Source organism: Mya arenaria, chromosome 14, assembly GCF_026914265.1.
Source record: "Mya arenaria isolate MELC-2E11 chromosome 14, ASM2691426v1".
Classification (NCBI taxonomy): Eukaryota; Metazoa; Mollusca; class Bivalvia; order Myida; family Myidae; genus Mya; species Mya arenaria.
Window position 1 is genome coordinate 60617051 of NC_069135.1, and position 24772 is coordinate 60641822.

A 24772-nucleotide genomic window follows, 5' to 3' on the forward strand; every position below is an offset into this window, starting at 1 on the left:
ATAAAATCGCAGCCAATTGACCTAAGCCATGACTTAGGTTGAGGCCTAGGCTACACTGTGGTATAGGTGTCAGTGGTCCCCTTTCTCATTTTTAAGGTATTACCGCTACACATTATTGAAATTTTGATGGAAAATTCCTAGGGTAATAGCCTAAAATATCATAAACCCACAACCTGCCTAAAATCGTAGCTAATTCACCTATGCCATGACCTAGGCTCGCTGTTCAGTGACCTATGCCATGACCTAGAGCAACTCCTATGCTATACTAAAATAACACTTATTAATATACTTTGGTAAAATTCCGGTGATTCGGTGCTAGCACCGTGGTTGCGGTGATATCATCGCGGTGCTGCAGTGTTGCGGTGCTGCGGTGCTAACTTCACGCACATATATAAATGTCATAATAAATCTTATGATAAATTTATAACACTTTACACATTTTTTACAAAATGTGTCATTATAACAGGGATGCATTAAACATGTACATGTATTTATATTTGATCAACTATTTTTAGAGCTATATATGTATATCAACATCAACGGCTGCCTACTAGGTCTGAAAAGTAACACCAAGCCCCACTTATGAAAACCAATATATAAGCCTACATGTATAAGTATATCAACTGTCAAGCCGTTCATCAAATTAAAAACACTCTATTGTGGGTTTGCTTAAAAATGACACTGTCAAATTTAGATCACTATATTGTACCATGGTTAGCGTAATTTAGATTTGAAACAGATACATTTTATCAGAAACTCCAGCGTTCACAGCACGTTTGATTTATATGAATAACATATTACAAAGATAAAGGCAGGTGCACGAACCGATCTAGGCCAATGTTCTGCTGTTGTATAGCCTTGTGTATAAACCTACCAATCGAAAATGATTTTTAGAAAATGAAATTAACATTTTCTGAAATTGGATATATCACTTTTTACTTCCGTATTGTGCCCTATAATCAATATTTCATTGACACATCATGAAGACTTGTATAGGTTCACTGATTTACCTAATGTCAATCAATTATTAGCAAATGGAATTAATATTTTCCAAAAATAGGTTGGCCGCGCCGCGATATACACAAGTAAAGGTAGTTGTAGAGGTTATCCGTCATTTTAATTCCTTTTTTAAAACATTTTAAGGCCTATTTAAACGTTTATTCACTATACATAAGTGCACTTATCAAATATCATAAGCGTTCATACCATATACATGCACTATTCAGATTATCATAAGCGTTTCTGCATGTGCATGCACTATTTAGATTATAATAAGCGCTTAAAAAATATACATAAACTATTCTGATGATCATAAGCGTTGATTGAAAATAACATGCACATTCCTATTCTCATCAGCAATAATAAAATAGCTATGCACTACTTAGATTTTTAAAAGCGTGTGTACAATATACATGCACGAATTATACAACCTTAAGCGTTTATAAAATATACATGAACTAATGGGATCATCATAAAAGCGTTTACAATGTACATGTATCACTTATTATATTTTCATAGGCGTTCATGATATATATTATAATGAGCTTTTTGCACTCTTAGTCTCTCATAAAGGTTTATACACTATACATGCACTACTCAGAATATCATAAAGGTTTATACACAACGTTTATAAAATATACATACGATACCAAGATTATCATATGCGTTTATTCAATATACCTCCACTTATCAGATAATCATAAACTTTTATACAATAAACATATATTACTCAGATTGTTATAAGGCTTTGACGTGTATACAGCTCTGGGGACTTTAAACAAACCATCAAACTAGCCAATAAAGCAAAACATAGGGAGAACAAAATTACTGAATGATTTTTAAGATAATCCAGTATTATGTAATTTCTTCCTGTTTGTGCCCTGGATATATTTGTAGACATATTGCGCACGAGCTAAGCCTTAGCGACTTTACAAGTTTTGCAATTAACGACTATGTTTTAATATATATTCTCAGAATTCTGAATTGTTTATGTTTAATTATGTTTAATTTATCGTGTATAACACAACATGTGACACTGTTAAACAGTCTTACTGAAAATAAGCTTCTACAGATAAACTAAGGAACATTACTATGAATAAGGGTGTAAATCACATTCTTTGACATATATTGTAATCGTGTACATTTGAACATATTACAATCAATTGATTTCATGATCGTATTGTAATCGTGTACATTTGAACATATTACAATCAATTGATTTCATGATCGTATACTGGATAAAATTAACTAACCCTCTATCTGTAAAAACGAAAAACGCCATATAATTAGTCCAATGTTAAAACATTGATATAATTTCTGATACTTGGCATGCTACATAAGTAATGTACATATTCAGCAAGTTCCATCATTGGTATCAGCTTGCTGTGACATTTTTTTTCTTATGCTAGTTTTAACACGCCCTTGTATCACAAAAAAACTTAAGTTAAACATCTTATCTCAAACACAGTCTCAACTCATTTTACCACATGATTTGATTAAAATACTGTACGATTCTACCTTTTTAATAGCGTATTATCTCGTAGAATGTGCTTGTTAAAACATTTTCAATATTTTAATTAAACGTAATTTATATGATAAGGAGGACTTCAGTAATTGTGGAAAAACAAACTGTGCTGTTCTCTAAAACAGTTTTTGCTTAATAATGTTTTGTCTTTGGAATCTTGGGTCCAGATGAAAATCTGTTATTTCGTACTGAATCTCCTCCGACTGAAGTACCGCATCTCCTCCGACATTGCAGCTAATCACTTTTCAAACAAAAATCTTAAATAAAATATTTTTGGCAATCTAATCATGTCATTTATTATCAAAATAAAAAATAATGGCAATATGCGTGTATATTGTTGGAGAAAACAGTTACTGTCCTAACCTTTTGCGATTTGGGTACCCTGCTTGTATACACTACGATGCAACAGGGCTACAAAACAAAATACTTTTCTAACGTTAGCTTACAAGAGCGACTGTTAACCTTAACTTAACTAGCATTAAAGTGTCCGCACAAAATGGAAACAAAAATATGGGGCTCCTTTTTATATGTAAGTAGATATCGTTTACTTTAATAGAAATGTACAACGGGTCTCTCACTGTTTAACATTATGCTTTCGATCCGAGATTTTAAATGAACTTTCGTCAAGTAACCCAACAAAAAATTCACTATTACATACAACCCATTTCCACTAGCGGGTCCAGGGGAAGTGGACCCGGCGCGAACCAAATCCTATTTTACCCCCCAAACCACCATGTCAACCTTTTAAAAAGTTCAAATTCGGTTCTAACGGAGGGGCGAATGTCAATTGGTTGTGCCCCTAAGTTACGCTACCTCTAACGTCTACTCCTGAATCTACCTCTGACTTTCTTTGGAAGCTCCTTGGGTCCAGCTGGGTATTACAAATATGAGTGTTATGTCACCTGCCTTTACAGACGATAAGTTGCATTTTATAATGTACTCAAAATGTTGGTCATTCTCAAACATTTGTCTTTACATTAGTACAATGAAAACAACAGGAACATGCCTAGTAATCAGAAATATAATACATAACACATTATTCTAATATTTTCACATCAGTTTCAAGCTTGTATTATGTACAAAACGACCAAAAACGTTGTCTTCTATTTAATAAGAAATTGGAAGAAACATCACATTTAATTGATATCTATACATCATTCAACATAGAATTATGTCAACTGTCGAGCCATTTATCAAATACAAACACACTCTAATGAGGTTTGCTTGGAAACGACATTGTTGGATTTTCAGCCCTCTGAGACAAACTCTATGTTGCTATGAATAGCGATATTTAGATTTGGAAAACACAGAGTTTATCGGATATGCCAACTACAAACAACTCCCTATGGTTAATGTCCAGTGGTTGTGATAAAACACCATAGATGTCTCCATTCTGCTTGACCGTAAACACGTCCTTGCTAATGTAGCTACACATGAGGACTGAACCATCAGTGTCCAAAACTAGACACCATGGATAATTCAACGTATGACACCACGAGAAACATAACATAGCCGTTACTTTTTATTTCTATAATTTAAGGTGTCTTTTTTTTCTTTCAAATGATACATTGAAACTGTTCGATATTGTTTTGATTAGTGATTATAAGACTGTTATTCTTTTTCTGTGGTTTCCTTACCTAAGTCGATGTTGATAACTCCTACTTGTTTTCCATGTTCATTTATGTCAACAGTTTTGGCAGGAGATGCAAACTGAATTTTAAAGGTTCTGTTAAAACATTCTACGGCGAAACATTTACCGTCTATATTCGTTATAATTATTTTGACGGATCTAGTATAGATGAAAATCAGTTCTGATTTTTTTGTTCATATTTTCATCGACATAATATTTTCAAAAACACATCGAGCTTATCTAAAGACATACTATTTTACTGCTGTGTAATGCCTTTTGACATGTGTCACCGTTTCATTGATACAATCGATTATGAATTAGACACTTGTACAGCTTCAAAAAATACATACACTAATCTGATCAAATAATACACTTGCACTTCTCACTTAATCAATACATTCATTACTCAGATTATGATTAGCGTTGATGCAACAAACATACACAAAATATATTATTTTATAAAACACAAATGCACTTATCATATAATAATCTGAGTGTATATAATATATATGCACTACCAAGATAATCTTGAGCTTTTTTACCATAAGGAAGCGCCCTCAGTTTATCATAAATGTTCATACAATTCGCTTACACTTCTTAGATCATCATAAAGGTTTATACCCAACAGTTATACAATATACATTCAGTTTCAACATTATCGTAAGCGTTTCATACAATATACCTGCACTTTTCAGATTACCATAAGCGTTTACGCAATAAACATACAATTCCCAGTTTACTATTACCCTTAATACAATAAACAGTAACTTATCAGATCACCATAAGCTTTTATACAATAAACATGAACTTGTCAGATTATACAATGTACATGTACTACAGTTGAAACCACTGAGACAAACTCGTTTGCACCATAACAAGTGATATTAGAGTTTATCGGGAATTGCAACGGCAAACAAATCCTTTCTTTGTTTGTCAAGAGCATTTGCAATTCAGCTGAAATCTAGAGGGTTTGGTAAAACACTCTGGATGTCTCCATTCATTTTCACCCTAAACACGACCTTTTTTGTGGCTACAAACGAGGACTGAGACGCCAGTGTCCATACAAAGAACCCATGGATAATTCACCTTGTACGACACCACGAGCAACATAACATTACCATCACTTTTTATTTCTATATTTTAGTTTTTGCATACACATGATACTTGAACCAGTTGGATCTTGTGTTGATTAGAGTGGTTGAGTGCCAAACTGTTCCTCTTTTTTGTGTTTTACTGACGTAAGCCGTCGGTGATCACTCTCATTTTCTTTCTGTCTTCATTAATGTCAGCAGTTAGCTTTAGATGCACACTGAACTTTATGGGTTTATTTTTAAAACACTTACGGTCTATATTCGATATATTTTGAAGGACCTAGTATAGATGGAAGTCATTTTCAGTAAATAGTTTTCATATTTTCTAAAAACCAAACGCATCTTGCTTACCCAAAGATATAAAAATTGTTTACTGCTGTGCAATGCCTTATTGCATGTATCACCTTTCAATGATAATGATTCCTATATAGGTCCACTTTTTATCGTCATAATGAAGTCAGCTTTGGCGGTTATTTACTTTACATCTGATAAATCTGCTATATAATCAATTGTTTTAACACTTGACTTTTAATGAGGTTTCAATATGGTTAATGTCGGGTTAAAAACGAATATCATAACACTCGTTATGACATTATATCCATAACGACATTTATTTGCACGAAATAAACCAATTTGTTTTAGTCCTTTTATCATCGTTCACCTAGACGCAGTAATCACAGTGGTAATTTTGACACGACTTTTGTCGCTTGTTGACACATTCTGACAGCCGGATGTGAAACTGATTTTAAAGACTGCTTTCGGTTCTAGGATTGAATGTATAAAGATATAAAGATATAAGGCTTAAACTAAATACCAGTCTGTCATAGCTCTTCCTTATCCGTTTGCGTTGTCTGTAGAAAAACATACATACATTTACATCCGCACTCCCAGTCCCCACCAAACATTTTAAATCTAAAGTCAGCAGTAAATATTGTTATAAAAAGCCAATAAACGGTTTTCGTGCTGTCTTTTTCTGCATATGTATTTGCAGTGCGCTCGTTGTTGTAATTAGGAGATGATAAACCAGCCCAACGCACACACGGCGGTGACGCAGTGGTTTTGCCTTCGAGCACCTACCGGGTAATGGGAACAGCTACAATACTCGCTATTCTTGGTTATTCGTACATATAATGTCATTCGTTCACCGCTTACGATTATTGACATCATACTTTGTCATATGAATTCATATGTATTTTCTTTTTATTAAAAGTCGCAAAAACAATTCAGCCATTGAGGTGTAAGGCAACTTTTAATATACATGTACACTATTTCACCCAATACTTTTTTGGGCTAAATCCAACTTTTGTAAGTATGTGGTTTGCCAACTTGAAACATGAAGGCGGGGCTAAGCCGCATACCCATCTTTGAATTGTTAGTTACAGACAAACGGGGAAAAACATATAAAGACGATAATTAAACGCAGTATGATATAAAAGTCCCCAGGTAACACCTATGTTTCGTATCCTTGTAGGTTCTTGAGTGTTGTCCAGTGTGTTTGCATTTAACCTTTAAACGCTGTGGAAACTGTTTGCTTTGCATGTCAGAAGGGTGTGTATTCCGTAAAAAAACATTGAGATAAGTAAAACATTTCATATCGAAACAGCAAAAGGGGGTAAAGATACAAGTTTTCTGCCCTAATCTCGGCTGGTTGTATATTCTGCAGACTGCTTAAAGATCACCCTTGCAACAAGTGTTTTATTATCTCTGCCGTCTTCTTTTAACTAAATCAGAAATCATCAGTTATGTGCAATACCCGAGTACAAGGTCAACGTACACAATTTCAAATGTTAATGAAATTTTGTCATTGTTTTCTCTATGATATCCAGGTTATTAATGTAATATGCTGGTTAAAAGCTAGAGTGGTCAAGTGGTGTACCCGTGTCTAACCCAAGAGGTAGGTAGATCCCTACTAGGGTGAAAGTGGTCTAATGTGATGGGTGCCAGCCTCTCTTCCAAGTCATTGTCGGCTCGATCCTCACCAGGGTGAGAGTGGTCTGGTGGTATAGGTACCCAACTCTGACCAAAGAGGTAATGTGTGTTACTAGGAGTACGTTCACATGGGCTTTCACCAGACACCAGAACAGGCTTTTACTAAGACAATTGACTCGAACTAAATTCTATAGGCTACATGAAGGTCACGATCGTCACAATGGAGCTAAAATAAAAAATAATAACTAACCATGAAATCGAAAAACAATAATCCTTCACCAATTTATTTAATATGGACAAAAGTCATATATCCAAACAAATTCCTAAGATATAATGTCAGGTTTACTTTATAAAGTGATATATTCTATAAATGTTATATTAATTGTAATTTACCATATAATTCTTCTATAGCGTTATTTGAAGTAATTTGAAAAATAACAAGTGCATGTACACTACTAACGTATATTTCAAAGTTTAGACTTGGAACACACGGAGTTCATTCGACTCTCCTCCGACATACAACCACTTTGTAGATTTATCAAGAGCAACTGCGTGAGGGATATAGCCTAGATATTGCGGTAAAACACTCTGTATATCTCCATTCCTCTTCACCCTATACACGTTATTGTTGTAGCGGTGATATCTACAAACGAGGATAGAACCATCATTGTCCATACATAGACCCTGAGGAGAATCTAGCTGGTCTGACCTCACAAATAGCTTTACTTGGCCGTCACTTGTTATTTCTGTAATTGATGATTTCACGTTGCATGAAACATACATTGAGCCCGTTTCTGGATCTTGTGTTGACCAGCGTGGATTGGAAACAAACTGAGTTCCATTCTCTATTGTTTCCTCACATAAATCATTGCTGATTATTCTTACTAGTTTTCCATTTTCATCTACTTCTAGAGCTTTGGCAGGAGACGCACACAAAACGTTCAGGGTTTTGTTAAAACATTCTACGGCGTAACATTTTCCATCAACGTCTATCTCCTGGAACGTGGCGAGGTCTGTTGCGGGAGACACTAGGTGGAGTAATTTAGGTTGATCATTAAGTGTCACGTAAACTTCACCTTTCTCTGTAACTGACATTTGCCATGGCTGGTACTGCAATTTAACGTATGAAACAATGGTATTCGTATCAGAATTGAATATCTTCAGACTTGAATTGATGTAGTCTGTGACTAAGATAAGGTTTTCTTTTAACATTGCAATGTCTGCGATATAACATGTGTTTTCGTCACGTTCATGTTTGACATTAAAAGTCTTAACGAGAAAGGGTGCCTTGATTAAACGTGGCAGTGATGTGTTATCTTGTACAAAGCCATATCTGACAATACTGTCGTCTTTGCAAAGCTTTTTAACATTGTCTTCGATCGCATCTACTTCTCTTTTTGTCCCAAACACCAAGACGACGAGCTCCTTGTTCTGTTTGTTGTTTGTACATGTGTCTATATTATCAAACCATGCAGCCAGTTGGCGAAGAATGCATTCGTACGAAGCAATAATAGCCTTTAACTTCTCTATATCCGCCATCTTGATTTTGTCCACTTCAGATTTGAACGTTTCTATCGCGTTTTGATAATACACATCAACGTCTTCAAGCTTCCTATTGATATCGTTTATTTTCGCTGTGTATGTGGATTGTAAACTTTTAAGTTTCCCCACAGTTGTTTTAAAGTCTTTGCTATCCATTAACTCTTGAGAATAATCATCGATGGACTTTACATCAGTGCATCTTCTATGCCCCAAAATTACACACTGGTCACAACATAATTGCTGGTGTGATTGACAGAAATATGTTATTTTCTTGTCAGTATGGAAATTACAATAGCTTTCAGTGCAATATTGGGCTTGTTTATTTGGCTTCGTTCCTGGTAGGCTTTCTCCTCTTTTAACATGGTGTGTTTTCGTCACACGTAGTATCCTGTGCGTATCCAAACATGACTGACACAGATATTCATCACACTCCATGCAAAAACCTTCAACAGTTCGTGTCCGTCCATCACTTAAGCATGGCTCACAATGTAATTCGCCACCAGTGCTTAACACACTATCATCTGAGCTACCCGCCGTCGCCATGATCTTCATTCACAAAACCCTAAAATATAACGATGGCCTGTTCCATCATGTAAACGTCATTTCCTCTCTTGCATTGCTATTCCTATTGTAGATTCCAATTATTATGAACAAGTCCTCTGTTGAATTCATGAAATGCTTGTGTATTTAATTAAACATCTGCTTTTGTGAATTAATAATTAAATCAACTAATATTCCCGTATCAGGTTAAATCATCTATGTTGATAGATATCCATAGAGAACACTATGTGCACATTCTGTTCGTACCATGAATCATTTTCAGAAAATGGGTTTTATATTTTTAAAACCTCATATCGAGCTTATTCAGAGATATATTTTACTTCCTTGTTGTGTCCCATTGCCAATGAACACGCAAACAGCAGCCACAGGCGTTTACATAACAAAGCCAGAGTATATACTTAACCATACAACAAAAACAATTGAAGGGGCTCATATAAAAGTGTTTACACTATTTCCGCCGCGATACATGAGTAAATATCGTCGGCAATTTACTTTGCATGTAATGAAACTCACGCATAATCAAGGTTATTTTATTTTAGACCAATGTTTCTAGTTTATTCGGAACCAAGCATAGAAAATCATATGCTCTGACCTAGGATTTCAAACACAAAGGTACGTGTATAGTTATATATTTCGCTCGAGTCTGATATAATATATTTTAACGCATTTTCTGAAAATCATCGTTCGTGACACGGTGTACATTGTGCAGGATTAGCTTTACGTAAATAAATATAGCTGATAAAAGTTAAACATTGATAAAAGCATACAGGCCTGGTAATAAGATACGCTTAACTTGAAAAATGATTAAGATAACTTCCGCTATTTAGATAGATCGTACAAAGGTCGAGTGACCCAGATAGAAGACCATAAATCAATACCGAATGTGAACTACAAATGATTGCATGTTTCGTAGTAATGTTAGATGATGGAAACTTCTTGAATTAATGCAAAGTGAAAATACTCTTCCTTTCGGGTTCATACTATAATGCCTAACCATATTGTGATCAATAGTATCGTCTTAATAAACAAATCTGCAGTTATTTGAGTAAAATAAACCTACTGTAAAAGCGGTGAGTTATTAAATAATAATTTTCACATTAGTTCTTCTATTCTTGAAAACTTGTCACTGCTCCCCGCTAACTGAAATGCTTCCTAGCATTTCCGTAAACGCTCCAAAACGATGGTCCATCACCACGATCGAACTGGACCACGAAAACGACCCGATATGGAGTTAGCGATATCCTTTGGCCAAATGATCCAATCATTGTCTTACATACAAATCCAACATTTCCGTTTGCAAATGGTTAATGTCCAAACAAATAATAAAACATATATCTCAGTTTTAGCTCGATTGCTTAGTTTTGTGCGAATAGTTCAATGTATTTCTCCCATTACAAAAGTGTTAATTGCTCTCGACAAATGTTAAATTTAGATTTCACTGCATTTCCAGCAATAACATTATAATTATAGCAAACTTTTTAATGGGCATCACATTGTAATTACCTCCCTTGTTGAAGACTGTCGTCTCTAGCATCATAGAAACCTTGTATTGTGGCAATATTTAGAATGCTTATTAATTATTTCTCGCTTCAAATGTCATCATAAAAATGTTTTTACGCACCTTTCAAGAAATAATGCTTCAGTCTCCTCAGAACTATTTAAAGACCGATTTGACTTTTAACATAATCTGAATCACTGCACGCATATCCATGACAACCATGAATTATCACATATCCATACGCATTTATTGTCACTACGCACAAAAGAGTTCCAGCGAAAAATACATTTTTACTTAATTTTGTTTAACTGAGGTGGGAGAAAAAGCATCTACCATAGCCGCTAGTGTAAGATAGGTTCATCGCGCAAAACCTCGTTTCCGCAAAACACCCTATGCTCGGGTCGGGATGAACCTATATTACACTCTGGGCCATGGAAAATACTCCGTTTTGACATTTTTATTAGTTTTTTACTCAGAATTAGCTGATTTTCGTATCAACGACTTCAATTCAGTCATATAAGAAACTCACAATAGAACACATCTCAACTGTTTGGAAAACTGCCGAAAAACTCGTATTTCTTAAAGCGTTAGTAATGCTTTTAGCCATAAACATAGCATTTTTGTGAACATAAATATGAACAACTGCAGATTGATCTTTTGTCATCAGTCTTGTATCAGTGGTTTTTAAACATTAACGCAAAATTTAACTCATTCCAAGAAAATAAAAGTTGTTAAAACGGTCAATCTGTTAGAGTGCAGCTTTAATATCATCATAAGGTTAGAATCAGAATATGTACCATGTCGCTATGGCAACAAAAAAGGTATAAAAAATCGACAATTCAATTTAACAGGAATGTATGTTATTATCCATATCAGTTATCCATATCACTCAGAACTTCATGTCTTTCTATTTTGAATGTACTTGAAAGTCGATCTAGCTTCTGTTTAATATGTCATGTCTAAAAATAGCTCATTGAACTGCTTTTTTGTTAGTATATACATGACTTTAAATAAAGATCATGCATCTTGTATCTTGTATCATGTTATCCTTAAGTATTACCTCAAAACCCTCCTTCAGAACCAACCCACCCCTCCCCCAGAGTGTAATTCTTATTTACATGCAATGTATTAAACAAAACAAGATTAAATGAGCTTCCAAAACAATTAATTTTAACCTCGTATGACTAGAAAAAAAGAGAGTGAAGAAATCAGTAGATACTCAACATAATTTGAGGTAACTTGAAATATCAATCATCATACTGAAACACAAGAGTGCCGCAGAGCAAGTATCATCGCTCGCCTGTTTTTATTGTTAGTTGAAGAAGGGAAATAATTTAAAAATCAATGCCAGAGTTATGGGCCTTGGTCTTCAGTCGTGCATGTACATATTGTCTCCTGTATCATGTGTACAAAGTTTTATTTCAATACTTTGAGTGTTAATTAAAATATGCCCAAGGAAACATTTTACGAAAGCAATGATGATAACACCAATGGTTTGACAATGTCTAAACTTTCACTTTTTGAAAAAAAAAAGAGTAAAAATTGACAGAAAAATGAAGTCATTTTGAAAGGAATGTCAGCATACTGATAAAAAATAAGCAATAAGTTTCTATTCTATCATACATGCCATATCCCCCGGAGGGGGGAAAAATCCCCCGGAATTTCTTCCCATCCCCTGGTTCCCCGCCGGGGATCCATATCCCCTGGAATTAAAATTTTTTTTTTTTTTTTTTTTTTCAAAACTTGCTTAAGGTTGACAGTGGAAAGCATCAATATTTTTATGAGTGTGAAATTCCATGAAGGACCATGATGACTAAGTCCAAAAATTATTGTAATTTGAGTGTATTTCTGTATTTATTCTTATATTATAAATGCAGATATTGCGCAAATTTTCGTCGCGTAAAAATCCCCTGGTGTAATATCAAAATCCCCTGGAATTCAGACCAAAATCCCCTGGGAAGCCTCTCAGGAATATGGCATGTATGGATTCTAATGTCAATAAAATGTCCGCAGTCACATGACAAAAATCAGCAAAATGTTAATAATGTCAATACATGTCTGCAGTCATGTGATAAATCAGCAAAATGTTCATAATGTCAATAAATGTCTGCAGTCATGTGATAAATCAGCAAAATGTTAATAATGTCAATAAATGTCTGCAGTCATGTGATAAATCAGCAAAATGTTAATAATGTCAATAAATGTCTGCAGTCATGTGATAAATCAGCAAAATGTTAATAATGTCAATAAATGTCTGCAGTCATGTGATAAATCAGCAAAATGTTAATAATGTCAATAAATGTCTGCAGTTATGTGATAAATCAGCAAAATGTTCATAATGTCAATAAATGTCTGCAGTCATGTGATAAATCAGCAAAATGTTAATAATGTCAATAAATGTCTGCAGTCATGTGATAAATCAGCAAAAGGTTAATAATGTCAATAAATGTCTGCAGTCATGTGATAAATCAGCAAAATGTTCATAAAGTGAATAGAATGTCCATGGTTTTTTGATTATTCAAGCGACTTCTACGAGACATCTGATTGATTTCTCTATTCCAAGTTCATTCAACATCAGCTGGAACTTCTCATCGGCATCCTCTATGAAATTCTTGTTGTCTTTTGAAACTGAAAAGTACAATATGATTTGTTTTCCCTGTAATGGTAACAGAATATAAACTGTATAAAAAGAGGAATTGGAAGAACATTCAGTGTAAAATTGTACTATATTTCACCAAGTGAGCACCAATAGCTATATTTCATGAGTGAAATATTAACTTTTGGTATGCACAAGGTGAAAGATATTGTGATCTTCCACTGAAACAGACAATGATTATTTCTGTACCATAACCGACGTCGCCATCATGAAATAGTCATTTAATATTTTCGAAATTTAACTAGAGTAATAATTGTCCAAATATTGTGATGTTACTTAATTGAGAAATCGTTGAAAATGGCCGATTATATTATAGCGACGTATTATGTATTTAGCGCTGTAAATTGGCACATAAGTGTTTATGACATAAATAGAAACTCACGTTCATAAGATAATATAAGCATACAAATGATTTTAAACATGGGGACATACATGGGTTTTTTGCTGATGATGCGATAGTTAAATACCTTATTTCTAAGAAAAAAGGAAAAAAAGCTACTGCGAAAAATGTGATGGTTTATTAACATAAAAAATTATTACCTTTGTTTTCCATGCAAGAACATAATGAAAAAAGTGATTAGACTTACAAATGGTTATTTAAAACAAACTATCATCAAAATGTGAATGGCAAGCTTCAGCATTGTAGGAACTTGACATTACATATTTGTAAACTCACAATTTTCTATTTTTCCATTCAAAGTGACCTTCTTTATCCACATTCTAAAATCATTTCTTTCTATATTTTTTTGAATCCTTCCTTCTTGGTCATAATGTGATATCTTTTGAAACAAAGAAATTGGCTGAAAATATTTCGCAAGGCATATTAAGATTTATACATTTAAATTTTAATTCCATTTCTGACACTCGCTAAAGTACCAATTTAAATTTATGATCTTTCATACTATATAATGTTGTACGAGCATTGCCAAGATGTCCCCCCGGTTCAAAACAGGGAAGTGATTTTTATAAGTTAATTGCTTTTACGTCCAGACTTAAGACAGCTCACCTGGTGCATGAATGTCGAGGCACAGATGTATCTCGGGAACGACCGTGCTTCGTCCTTGTATCTTTACCCCCCAGCCCAGTACAACCGTACTGAAACATCAAACAACTCCATTATCAACTACAGTGTAGACTTCTTTGTGCACATAATGGGAATAGGGTCTTAGAAAATAATAAAATCATAGTTACAATGAATGACTGCCTCCCTTGACAATTTTTTTTCCTGAAGCACAAGTTTATGTGTCACCTTTTAGCCAAACATAAATTGCTCACTGTGTTTAAAATGTCATTTGTTTCAATGTTAAACGTCATCTGTCTGTCAGTTTTTTTGCCGTTGAAGCTTAAAAAAGTGGAAAAAGTATTTATACAAACATCATACAAAAACTAAATTAAAAAATATATTATAAACCATAAACAGTTTTAGCTATAGTTGTTTATAAATCTGGAAGCATTAAGTTTACATTGCTGGTAAGCTTGTCCAAGCACCTGCTGTATATTTCTTAGCTTAGTTGAGCTTAATTTCAACCTATTCATTTTTCAATGATTGTGAAAAAGCTATTAAGCATGATATTAATCACTTTAAATTGCACGATGTTACGTGAGTGGGGTCCTGTAATGTTGGGAAAACGTTAAACTGATTAAGACCACACACCAAACTCACATGCACCTAGGCCAGGAATTAAACCCAGGATTCTTATATGGGACATGTAGGCAACTATCCATTGTGGTAGGGAAGTTTTGAATTAAAAGCCATTTGGTTAAAAGATATGGTATAAACAACCATTCAATGTTCGAAAATTGACTTATGTATTTTAAATTCTTTATTTGCAATTGGGAATAGTAGGATTGATTGAAAAGTTTATACTTCATTGTAAAATATAAGCTTATACTTATACTGTGTACTTATAATAATTATAATCAGGCACGGCCTTTATCACCTTTTTAAGTATTGGCTGAATTCAGGCTAGTTTCCACATGAAAACATGTACATTTTCCCCCAATTTGTATATGAAAACAATGTCTGTTTTTATATTTGTTTCTAATTGTATGTGTATCTTCCATTATTTTTAGAAGATGCGCTTAAAGCATTTATGCTTTAAAATCCCCCCAAAAATAAATTTCCCAATTTTCGCTATAAAAGCCTTGTCAAGACAACAACTTATTGTACTAACCCTTTTTTGGATGCAATATGAAGAGTATTTCCATCGATTTGTGAAACAGTGCCTGGATGGGCCTCTACAAAATGGTGAAATGTCTTCCTTCTTGCTTCCGTCCACTTTGTGTAGCCATCAATCAGCTGTAAGAAACCTTGAATATCACCCGTGTCTGCAAGTCTGAAATATAGGAAACCTCGAATATCACCTGTGTCTGCAAGTCTGAAATGTAAGAAACCTCGAATATCAACCGTGTCTGCAAGACTGAAATGTAAGAAACCTTGAATATCATCCCTGTCTGCAAGTCTGAAATGTAGGAAACCTCGAATATCACCCGTGTCTGCAAGTCTAAAATGTAAGAAACCTTGAATATCACCTGTGTCTGCAAGTCTGAAATGTAAGAAACCTTGAATATCACCCGTGTCTGCAAGTCTGAAATGTAGGAAACCTCGAATATCACCCGTGTCTGCAAGTCTGAAATGTAGGAAACCTCGGATATCACCCGTGTCTGCAAGTCTGAAATGTAGGAAACCTTGGATATCAACTGTGTCTGCAAGTTAGAAATGTAGGAAACCTTGGATATCATCCGTGTCTGCAAGTCTGAAATGTAGGAAACCTCGAATATCACCCGTGTGTGCAAGTCTTAAATGTAGGAAACTTTGGATATCAGCCGTGTGTGCAAGTCTGAAATGTAGGAAATCTTGGATATCATCCGTTTCTGCAAGTCTGAAATGTAGGAAACCTTGGATATCACCCTTGTGTGCAAGTCTAAAATGTAAGAAACCTTGGATATCACCTGTGTCTGCAAGTCTGAAATGTAGGAAACCTTGGATATTACACGTGTGTGCAAGTCTGAAATGTTATACAACAATATGAGAAAACTTGGATAACAACCGTTTCTGCAAGTCCGAAGTGTAAGAAAACTTGGATATCACCCATGTCTGAAAGTCTGAAATGTAAGAAAACTTGGATAATAACTGTGTCTGCAAGTCTGAAATGTAACAGAAAAGTGTGGTGGCAATATGGTAATTTAACAAATATCAAAGAAATCCTTCAAGCTTCATTGATTGACCATTTTTTATTTTACAGAATAATGGCTGCACAAAAGACATTCACATTTACAACATTGCTAAATACATATTATTTGAAATATCTTCAATAAGTGATACCGGTTAATACTGTATGAACAATATATATGTAAATACAATTGACATCATACGAATAATTTTTATAGAATTTGTTTATTTTGTATTACATGTATTAACGTCACACTTCACCCTAAAAACATGTCTTATTGTAATTTGGACTAGAGGCCTTTTACTACTAAATACTATTTTATGTTGCTATGTTATGCTATGTTATTTCATTTAGATTCAAAATGCACAGAGATACAAATTAAAATAAATATGGTACTTACTACTGTAACTGAAAATATTTGTGAGGCAACCTCATAACGATAATCATATTCAAACATCTTATTAATACACTGTTAAAGTTGTCTTCTATTCTTCTTGAACCTGCGATAAATTGAAAAGTTGAAATTGAAAGAAATAAGCCATCAATTCTTGAACATCTATGCCCGACTATTATAATTGAATATTTTTTCATTCTTCTGTAATTTTTTTTGAATAAATCCAGTACCTCTCTATTGTTCCACGAAGTTCTGTTGTGATGTTCTCAGAGGCCGCTATTGACAGTTTCACGATCTGTTTGTTCATGTCCTTGACCTTGAGAAAATGAGGTTAAGTAGGATTACTGATGACCTTGACATTATAAAAGGGTAAAACAAGTGCGCTGCTGAGCAAACGTCAAATCTCATTATTTTGTTGTTTTTCAGTAAAAAAGGGGCATAACTGAACATTTATTAAAGCCAGAGTTATGGGCCTCGTGCCAGAGTTATGGGCCTCGTGCCAGAGTTATGGGCCTCGCGCCAGAGTCATGGGCCTCGCGCCAGAGTCATCGGCCTCGTGCCAGAGTTATGGGCCTCCTGCCAGAGTTATGGGCCTCGCGCCAGAGTTATGGGCCTCGCGCCAGAGTTATGGGCCTTGCGCCAGAGTTATGGGCCTCACGCCAGAGTTATGGGCCTCGTGCCAGAGCTTTTTTTTCTCATTTATTTTCACATAGAGTAGTAATAACACATTATCTTCATCTTTATATAATATAACCTTCTATGCATTTTCTATCAGTATGGTAAAGCTCACACACACACACACACACACACACGCACACACATACACACGCGCAGACACACGCACACACGCACACGCACACGCACGCACACACACACACACACACACGACAGTGATGTTCCCTACACTTAGATATGCATACAAGTAAAAACTACAATAGAGATTTAATATTTGTTAAATAATTCAACAAATACATACATTACGAAAATAAAAAATAAAAAAAAGAATCGTTATGGCTATTTGTGTCTTTTACTGATTATGTTAGTTTCAGTATTTCCCACTTTTTATTGTGGGCTTCGTACTTATCGTTTTTAAAGCAATTTGCTCTTCTATTTTAATCCATTTCATTGTTTACTTTTAGTTTGTATACAGTTTTCTTCTCTGCGTGTTTTTTTTCAAGACTTGCAAAATATTTGGTATTTTTTCCATTATTTTCTATATGCATTGCTTTCGATCTTAAAATACTTCCATTTATATGTCTAGTTCGGATTTCATCAAGGAATTGTTTCTTTTGTACTAGTGCTTGCGTTAGGTTATCAATAGTGTCAGGAATGTTATTATTTAGTTGTGATTCAATACATTCTATTTCATTTATTAACTTTTCCTCCTCTGTTTTTAGTAAATGTTTTTTATGTGAAGCATATTTAATTGTTTCATTTCTAATCGAACCTTTTATTATTTCCCATAATGTGTTTGGGTTTGCATCGTTATTAAAATCTATCGTTTCTTGGATACATTCTTTTATCTTGGACTGATATTCTCTGTCCAGAAGGAGAGAGTTGTTTAATTTAAAATACCCCGGACCTCTTTCCGCAAGGTCCATTCCATTCTTCCTTCCATTTTGAAAATACTTTTTGTGAGCAATGCACTTCTTGCAGCAATATAATATCATAGTTTTTACTTTTTAACCACTCAAATACTTGTTTACGTTTACCGGTGTTGCCTAAGCCCCGAACATTTAGTGATACTATTTGTGTTTCCATTTAGCGAACTTGAGAATAACTACGACATAACTTAGCCATAACAAAGAAAGTACTGAATTGTATAAAATATGTGACATTTGCAAAAAAAAACCAATTGAACTTCGTTCATGATTCTGATGAACTTGTATAAGTTAATGCATTTTGGGGTATATGAGTCATGGCTATATCTAAAATAAAAGGGCGATGTATAATGATTTGCTAATTCAAATACAAAAAGTGAAAAAAATAAGCTTAGCAAATTTGTACAAGACATTCATCAAACATTTTGACACATAACTAAATAAAAAAAATTAGTGTAATGAAACACTTTAGTAACCAGTGATTCATAACATTGTGTATAATATATACACATTTTCATACACTTACATATACATACACGCATGCACAAATTTCTGTTTAAGTTTTTAAACCCATCTTACACACATTACATGTTTACCTGTTATAAAAGTTTTGAATATGATTGATCTAGCCTTAAAATTATGTTGTATGAAAACAAATACACTTAATACAGTTTTGATTTAGTTAGGTTTATCTATTAAGCCTGTTCATTTGAGCGGTGCGTATAAAAAGGATACACAATGCCTAGTGAACATGAAAATCTGCACTTTAAACAAAATATCAACAACAAAGCAATTTCATTCTCTATACACTTAACGAATAAGATTGATATATTTGTATTTCTATTTCCTGTATAATGTTAGTTTAAAAAATATACACTATAATGGGAAACAATATCTTTAGAAGTAACACAATTTGTTCAGTACACCATTATCCTAAATACAAATTATTTTAAGTTGTTTTAGAGAATGATGCTATCTGTGTTTGATTATGAGATATAGTTGATCGACATGTAAAATCACGTTAAGGTTTCTAATTTATATTTTGAAAATGTATAGTAAGGGTCCCTTTCTCTCATATCAATTGTCCAGATAATATGGTATTGAGAAATCGTGCATCCACGGGATGATCAGGTAGGAAAAGCCTGTTGTCACATTCCTCAGCTATACTTCACAACTAAAGTTCAGTGTAAGATATTATGTAGGTAGACGCTGACCCAGAATGCACTTGTCCCAGTCGACACCAGTCTCAAGCAACATGTGTGCTAAGGTCCATTCGAATATCTCAAGCAGATTTTGAGTAATAGCAAAGCTCATTATTCTGTTGTTTTTCAGTCAAAAAGGGGCATAACTCAACAAGTATTAAGGCCAGGGTAATGGGGCTTGCTTCACATGTGCGTATTGTCTCCAGCAACATGTGTGCCAAGTTTCATTCGAATATCTCAAACAGATTGTGAGTAATGGCAAAGGTTTATGTTTTCGCAAAACCTTGAACAATGATGTAATCCTATGACAAGTCTTCATCTTTTATTCTTTATAAACAGACGAGCATGTGATTGATTAAAGAAATGATTACTTATAATATATATGCATTTGACCTTGATGAAACTGGGTTCTCACTTGACTCAGTTTCGGCAGTGCCATTAGTCAAACTGTTGCAGCAATTTAAACTCATATATTTTATCTGGGACCAATAACAAATACTCCAAGATTTTATGAATTCTTTATAATTCAAAGAAATCTGGATTCAAACTTCTCTCAACTGTCACACTTTTCATACTCAAGTTAAAATCCTTATGAAAAGTGTTAAAGGGATGAAAAGCAAAGCGTGAACCCGAATATGATTTCCTGACAGTGCCCCGTATATCTAATATCAGGTCACCGACTAATCCCATAACGTATGTATCACATTGTCATGACAACCTGTTAAAATGTTTAAATAGTTCATTCAGTCATCGGAACATTCATCGGAATCGGAAAATAGACGCCATTTTGGTACGATATAAATTTGGTGACCCAATATGGAAATAGATGGGGTCACCATGTGACCAGTCATGAACTAATGGCGATGCTTCATTTATGTTGGAGGCGTGATAACATATTGAAAACAATAATTGGTTAACAGTAAAAAAAACATGGTTGGCCGAGTAACGTGAAACAAACCCTATAAAAAAGTTAAGCCTCATAATAGATTTTTAAAGGTACATACCAGAGATTCAGTAATGCAGTATTTTAGTTGAAACTCCACATTTCTACACTTTCCCTCAACTGTCTTTCTTGTGCATATGGTGCCCTCCTCTAGAAATACATTTTAAAGCTTGAATATATTTGTAAAAAAAAAAAAAAAATCTTCGAAAGTTGTACAAAATTTCATGAACATTGGTTAAACCTCTGTGCAGACAAACTCCACACAGCAGTTACTTCCCCTAGCTATACAATAATCACTACCATTAGGCATATGTTGATCAAAAATCATGTGAATGTGTATAAAATCTTGTTTATTTTTTATTTTTACTGTATTCTAACTGTCATTTATATTTAAAAAATAAACACAACAACACAGCCATGAGATAAAAAAAATCATTGTGTGAATGAATTCGTTTAAGTAAGGTTATTGACAATTTTTTGTTTAAAAGAATAGCTAATATTTATAACATCAAATATCATTGGTTAAGTGTTTTCATGCTTATCCAATCAGAATGCAGCACTGAAACAAACAATGATGTCATAGCCCTTGATGTTTATAAAATACGAATGCCAAGTTTTCTCTATACAATGTACTACAGGAATGTATATATATTACCTTTGGACAATACCTCTTTTGATATACCAAAAAACTTAAATGGTCCTAATTCTCGTAGCATGTCAATCTGAAATAAAAAACAAAAATCTAAAAGTAATTCAATATAATATGAAATCAATTATTTTTAAGCAGTTTAATCAATGTTTTACAGTTTTTTTTACTGATTAAAACTTTCAATTTTCAGTGAGAACAAAATATGACATATTGAGACAGTTATGTGTATCCAGGTGCGTAGCTGACTGTATGCAAATGTACATTGTAGGCAGTGAAGGGGTTAACATGCTGTCCATCTTCAATCTGTGTAATCCCAAATTGGCCCTAACTACGCGCCTGGTCACAAACCATTATAAAGTGCAACCTTTCTTCCTTAAGTCTGTCTTAATAAATGTATAATTGTTTTAATTTAGCCTTAGTAACATTATATATTGTGTCAAAATGCATGAAAGCAGGATGGCATATGAGCTAATTCCATGGATACACAAAAGAATGTGATAAATCCATAATGTTATTCAGAATAAGAAACTGTCGCTAAATATCTATTGATAAGGAAAGGTTATCGAAATGTTTTGTAAAAGAAAAGCTGATAACTGTAACTTTGTAAACCATTGGTTAAATGACATCGCAGCACCCCTGCCGCCATGATTGAAAACAGTCTCAAGTCCGAGTTCAGACTTATGTGGCAAAACTGCAAATCTTTAGTTCATTGTCACTTTCCTTCTAATTGAGTATTAATGATAAAATTTGATCAATTTTATAACTGTTTTAAATTGTTCAATTATTTAACATGAATGGAACAAAGAGGATTTTTTAATTTAATAAAAGTACTTTCCTGTGTCTGATTTTTGACTTTGATTTGAGACTTATTACACCTACTTAAAGTCAATGATATTTTTACGGTAGTTTACAGTTGTTTTTGATGATTTATATTCTTGATATAATGACCAAAACTGATTACTCCAGAATTTAAAACAATACCCATGGCTCATCCTACCAGTCGACTTAGGCAATTAAGGTACAGTGTATCTCCTAAGATCAAAGCGAAGTCAAATTTGCCGACATTTTCAGGGATAAAATGATATCGCACTCAAATACACCCGACATCAATCAGAACTACTGCTTGACAAAACAGAGCAACTCCGCCTCCCTCCTGTCAGTGCGATTGACAAACAGCTATACATGTATATAATTGTGATAAACCTAGTAAATTTGCTCCATTGAGAACACTTGTTTTAGTCAATCAAGGCACGTGTTTGCACCATTGTTATTGTGTACATGTGCTAAGTCATCAATGTAATAAAATTGTATGGGATTTATATTTACACTCGCCGTTGTTTGTAAAGGTCAATTAGTGCCAATTAGGATTTATACTTTATGACAATAACGATTAAAACGCTGTGCATTGATGTCAAAACAACTTATAATTGGCTGCGATTACCTTGAAGTTATCGAGAAGGGTTCAGGTCACACCAGAACTTCCCCTTCCAACACCCTCCCCAGCTCTCACTTCTCCCTAAAATTCCTGTCTAGGATGAACCCAGATACCCATTTCTGCCTCTTGTTGTTTGTAAAACAAGTACCTGCTGTTTCAAGTTTTCCATTTCAACTCGTTTCTCTTCATCTGTTTTCCTGCTGTCATGTGGAATGTTCTTATCCCTAAAATGTCAACAATAAGATTAACTGTTAGCTTTTAACAAGTCAGCAATCAATCAAGGGGCAGAACTCAACAATATTTAGTCAGAGCTTTGAGATTTGCAACACATATGCTTCAACTTTAACAAGTTTACCAATTTCATGTTTTGGTTGTTATTATTGGCATAATTTTCTCAATGTACAGCAAACATGAAAGGTTATGCCTTAAACAGAGACAATGATAACATTTTGAACTGATGTTAAACATTGTTACCCTTACTAAACGTACATGTTTTGTTGGATTTTGAATATACACCTTAAGTGTACATTTACTCTGAAATGATCCCATGTCCTGGATTCATACTTTAATATGAATACTACATGTCACGGTACTCATTTACAGAGTTCAGAGAGTATGTGAGTTATTGAGGCAGTTAAGCTTAGTTGATAAAGTCCTGCCCTGGCAAGCAGGGGGTCCCAGGTTTTGATCCCTGGACAGGCCACATAATTACCTGAGCTCTGACATTAGGCGCCAAAAGTGCGGCCGTTACAGTACTGTTAGACAGCATAACATGCCAAGAGTTTATTGTTTTGTGTATCTTTTGGCACTGGTTTTACAAAATTAGAGAACAAATTTCCTGTTTACATACTTCACTGTCCGTGACATACATGTAAATTTCAAAGGTTATCAAGACAAAAACAATATCTTTATAAAATATTTGCATGCCCCATCCCTTTTACCCTGGAAACATACTTCCAGCTTTGTAACACTCTGTTTGCGTTGATCAATTCCTGCTCTTGTTCTTCCAGCTGACTCAGACTCTCCTCATCTTCACAAGGCATGATGCTTCTACGTATAGCTGGGGAAAAAGAACTTCTTATGTTTATGTTCAACCTATTTCTGTGTGATAATCAAATACGTACATGTACATGACAGTCTTTCAATCTCAGACTCAGTAATAAACATTTTCTTCTTCCTAATACCGTCCACATTCTACAAACTGATTATGTGTAAGAGGTTGAACGCGAATGAAACAAAAAGATCAAAGAATACCGTAACTTACGATAAGTAATAAAACTATGTATCCTCAACAATATGACCGTCTTGCCTCTGTTGAAACTCCCGCTATAAATCAATGTCAACTTTATAAATAGGGGAGGTGATACATTTTAATATTGCGTATTAAAGTTATCGTCAAATCGGCGCGTTGAGAAACGAAATTGGTCAAAAGGAACGTCACGGTTTCTTTGTAAGCGTTACACTTAGTTTAGTAGTCCATATATGCACGTGGTAGAAGAAGCCAAAGAAGGTGAAGAAGAAGGTGAAGAAGAAGAAGAAGAAGAAGAAGAAGAAGAAGAAGAAGAAGAAGGAGAAGGAGAAGAAGAAGAAGAAGAAGAAGAAGAAGAAGAAGAAAAATAAGAAGAAAGAAAGAAAACTTCTTTATGATATTTGTTTCTGTGTATTTTAACATTTTCCTTCCATATAAATCAAAACCTTTCTAATAAGCAGTCATCAGGCATCAAAATGTCAAATGATTAATTGTATACTAGTTAGATATGAATTTTTGTTTCTGCCTTGGATCTGCAGCGTTTCCAAAAAATACACTGAAGTTTAGTTTCTATCAATAGACGCAAAAGTGTTTATTAAGGATTAAGCATTGGTCAACTAATGTCTGGAAAAACATAAACATTGTCAGATAAGTTTAAAAAAATCCAAGAACGCCTATGACTGTGGCTAAATCAT

General features: G+C 34.2%; 2 protein-coding genes across 2 annotated transcripts; both read right to left on the bottom strand.

The window, feature by feature from the left end:
* Nucleotides 1-7453: 7453 nt before the first annotated feature.
* Nucleotides 7454-9883, bottom strand: LOC128218571 (uncharacterized). The gene has a single exon (XM_052926264.1). It carries the CDS (start codon nucleotides 9266-9268, stop codon nucleotides 7649-7651), a length of 1620 nt encoding a protein of 539 aa, XP_052782224.1. The 5' UTR covers nucleotides 9269-9883; the 3' UTR covers nucleotides 7454-7648.
* Nucleotides 9884-11102: 1219 nt separating this feature from the next.
* On the bottom strand, nucleotides 11103-24147 carry LOC128218572 (uncharacterized). The gene is made up of 9 exons (XM_052926266.1): nucleotides 24093-24147; nucleotides 23783-23888; nucleotides 22977-23052; nucleotides 21400-21466; nucleotides 20806-20894; nucleotides 17229-17314; nucleotides 15606-15767; nucleotides 14438-14526; nucleotides 11103-13403 (listed from the first exon to the last, which is right to left on the bottom strand). The coding sequence occupies exons 2-9, from the start codon at nucleotides 23869-23871 to the stop codon at nucleotides 13294-13296; spliced, it is 768 nt and encodes a 255-aa protein (XP_052782226.1). The 5' UTR covers nucleotides 23872-23888; nucleotides 24093-24147; the 3' UTR covers nucleotides 11103-13293.
* Nucleotides 24148-24772: the final 625 nt, after the last annotated feature.

Bases quoted from the DNA above. Each gene is read 5' to 3' on its own strand.
- LOC128218571 (XM_052926264.1), bottom strand. From the start codon at position 9,268: ATGAAGATCATGGCGACGGCGGGTAGCTCAGATGATAGTGTGTTAAGC.
- LOC128218572 (XM_052926266.1), bottom strand. From the start codon at position 23,871: ATGCCTTGTGAAGATGAGGAGAGTCTGAGTCAGCTGGAAGAACAAGAG. The intron at 20,895-21,399 runs GTAATATATATA...ATGTATTTCTAG, and splicing joins AAAAGAGGTATTGTCCAAAG to AGGAGGGCACCATATGCACA. The intron at 14,527-15,605 runs GTTAGTACAATA...TTGATGTTTCAG, and splicing joins CATATTGCATCCAAAAAAGG to TACGGTTGTACTGGGCTGGG.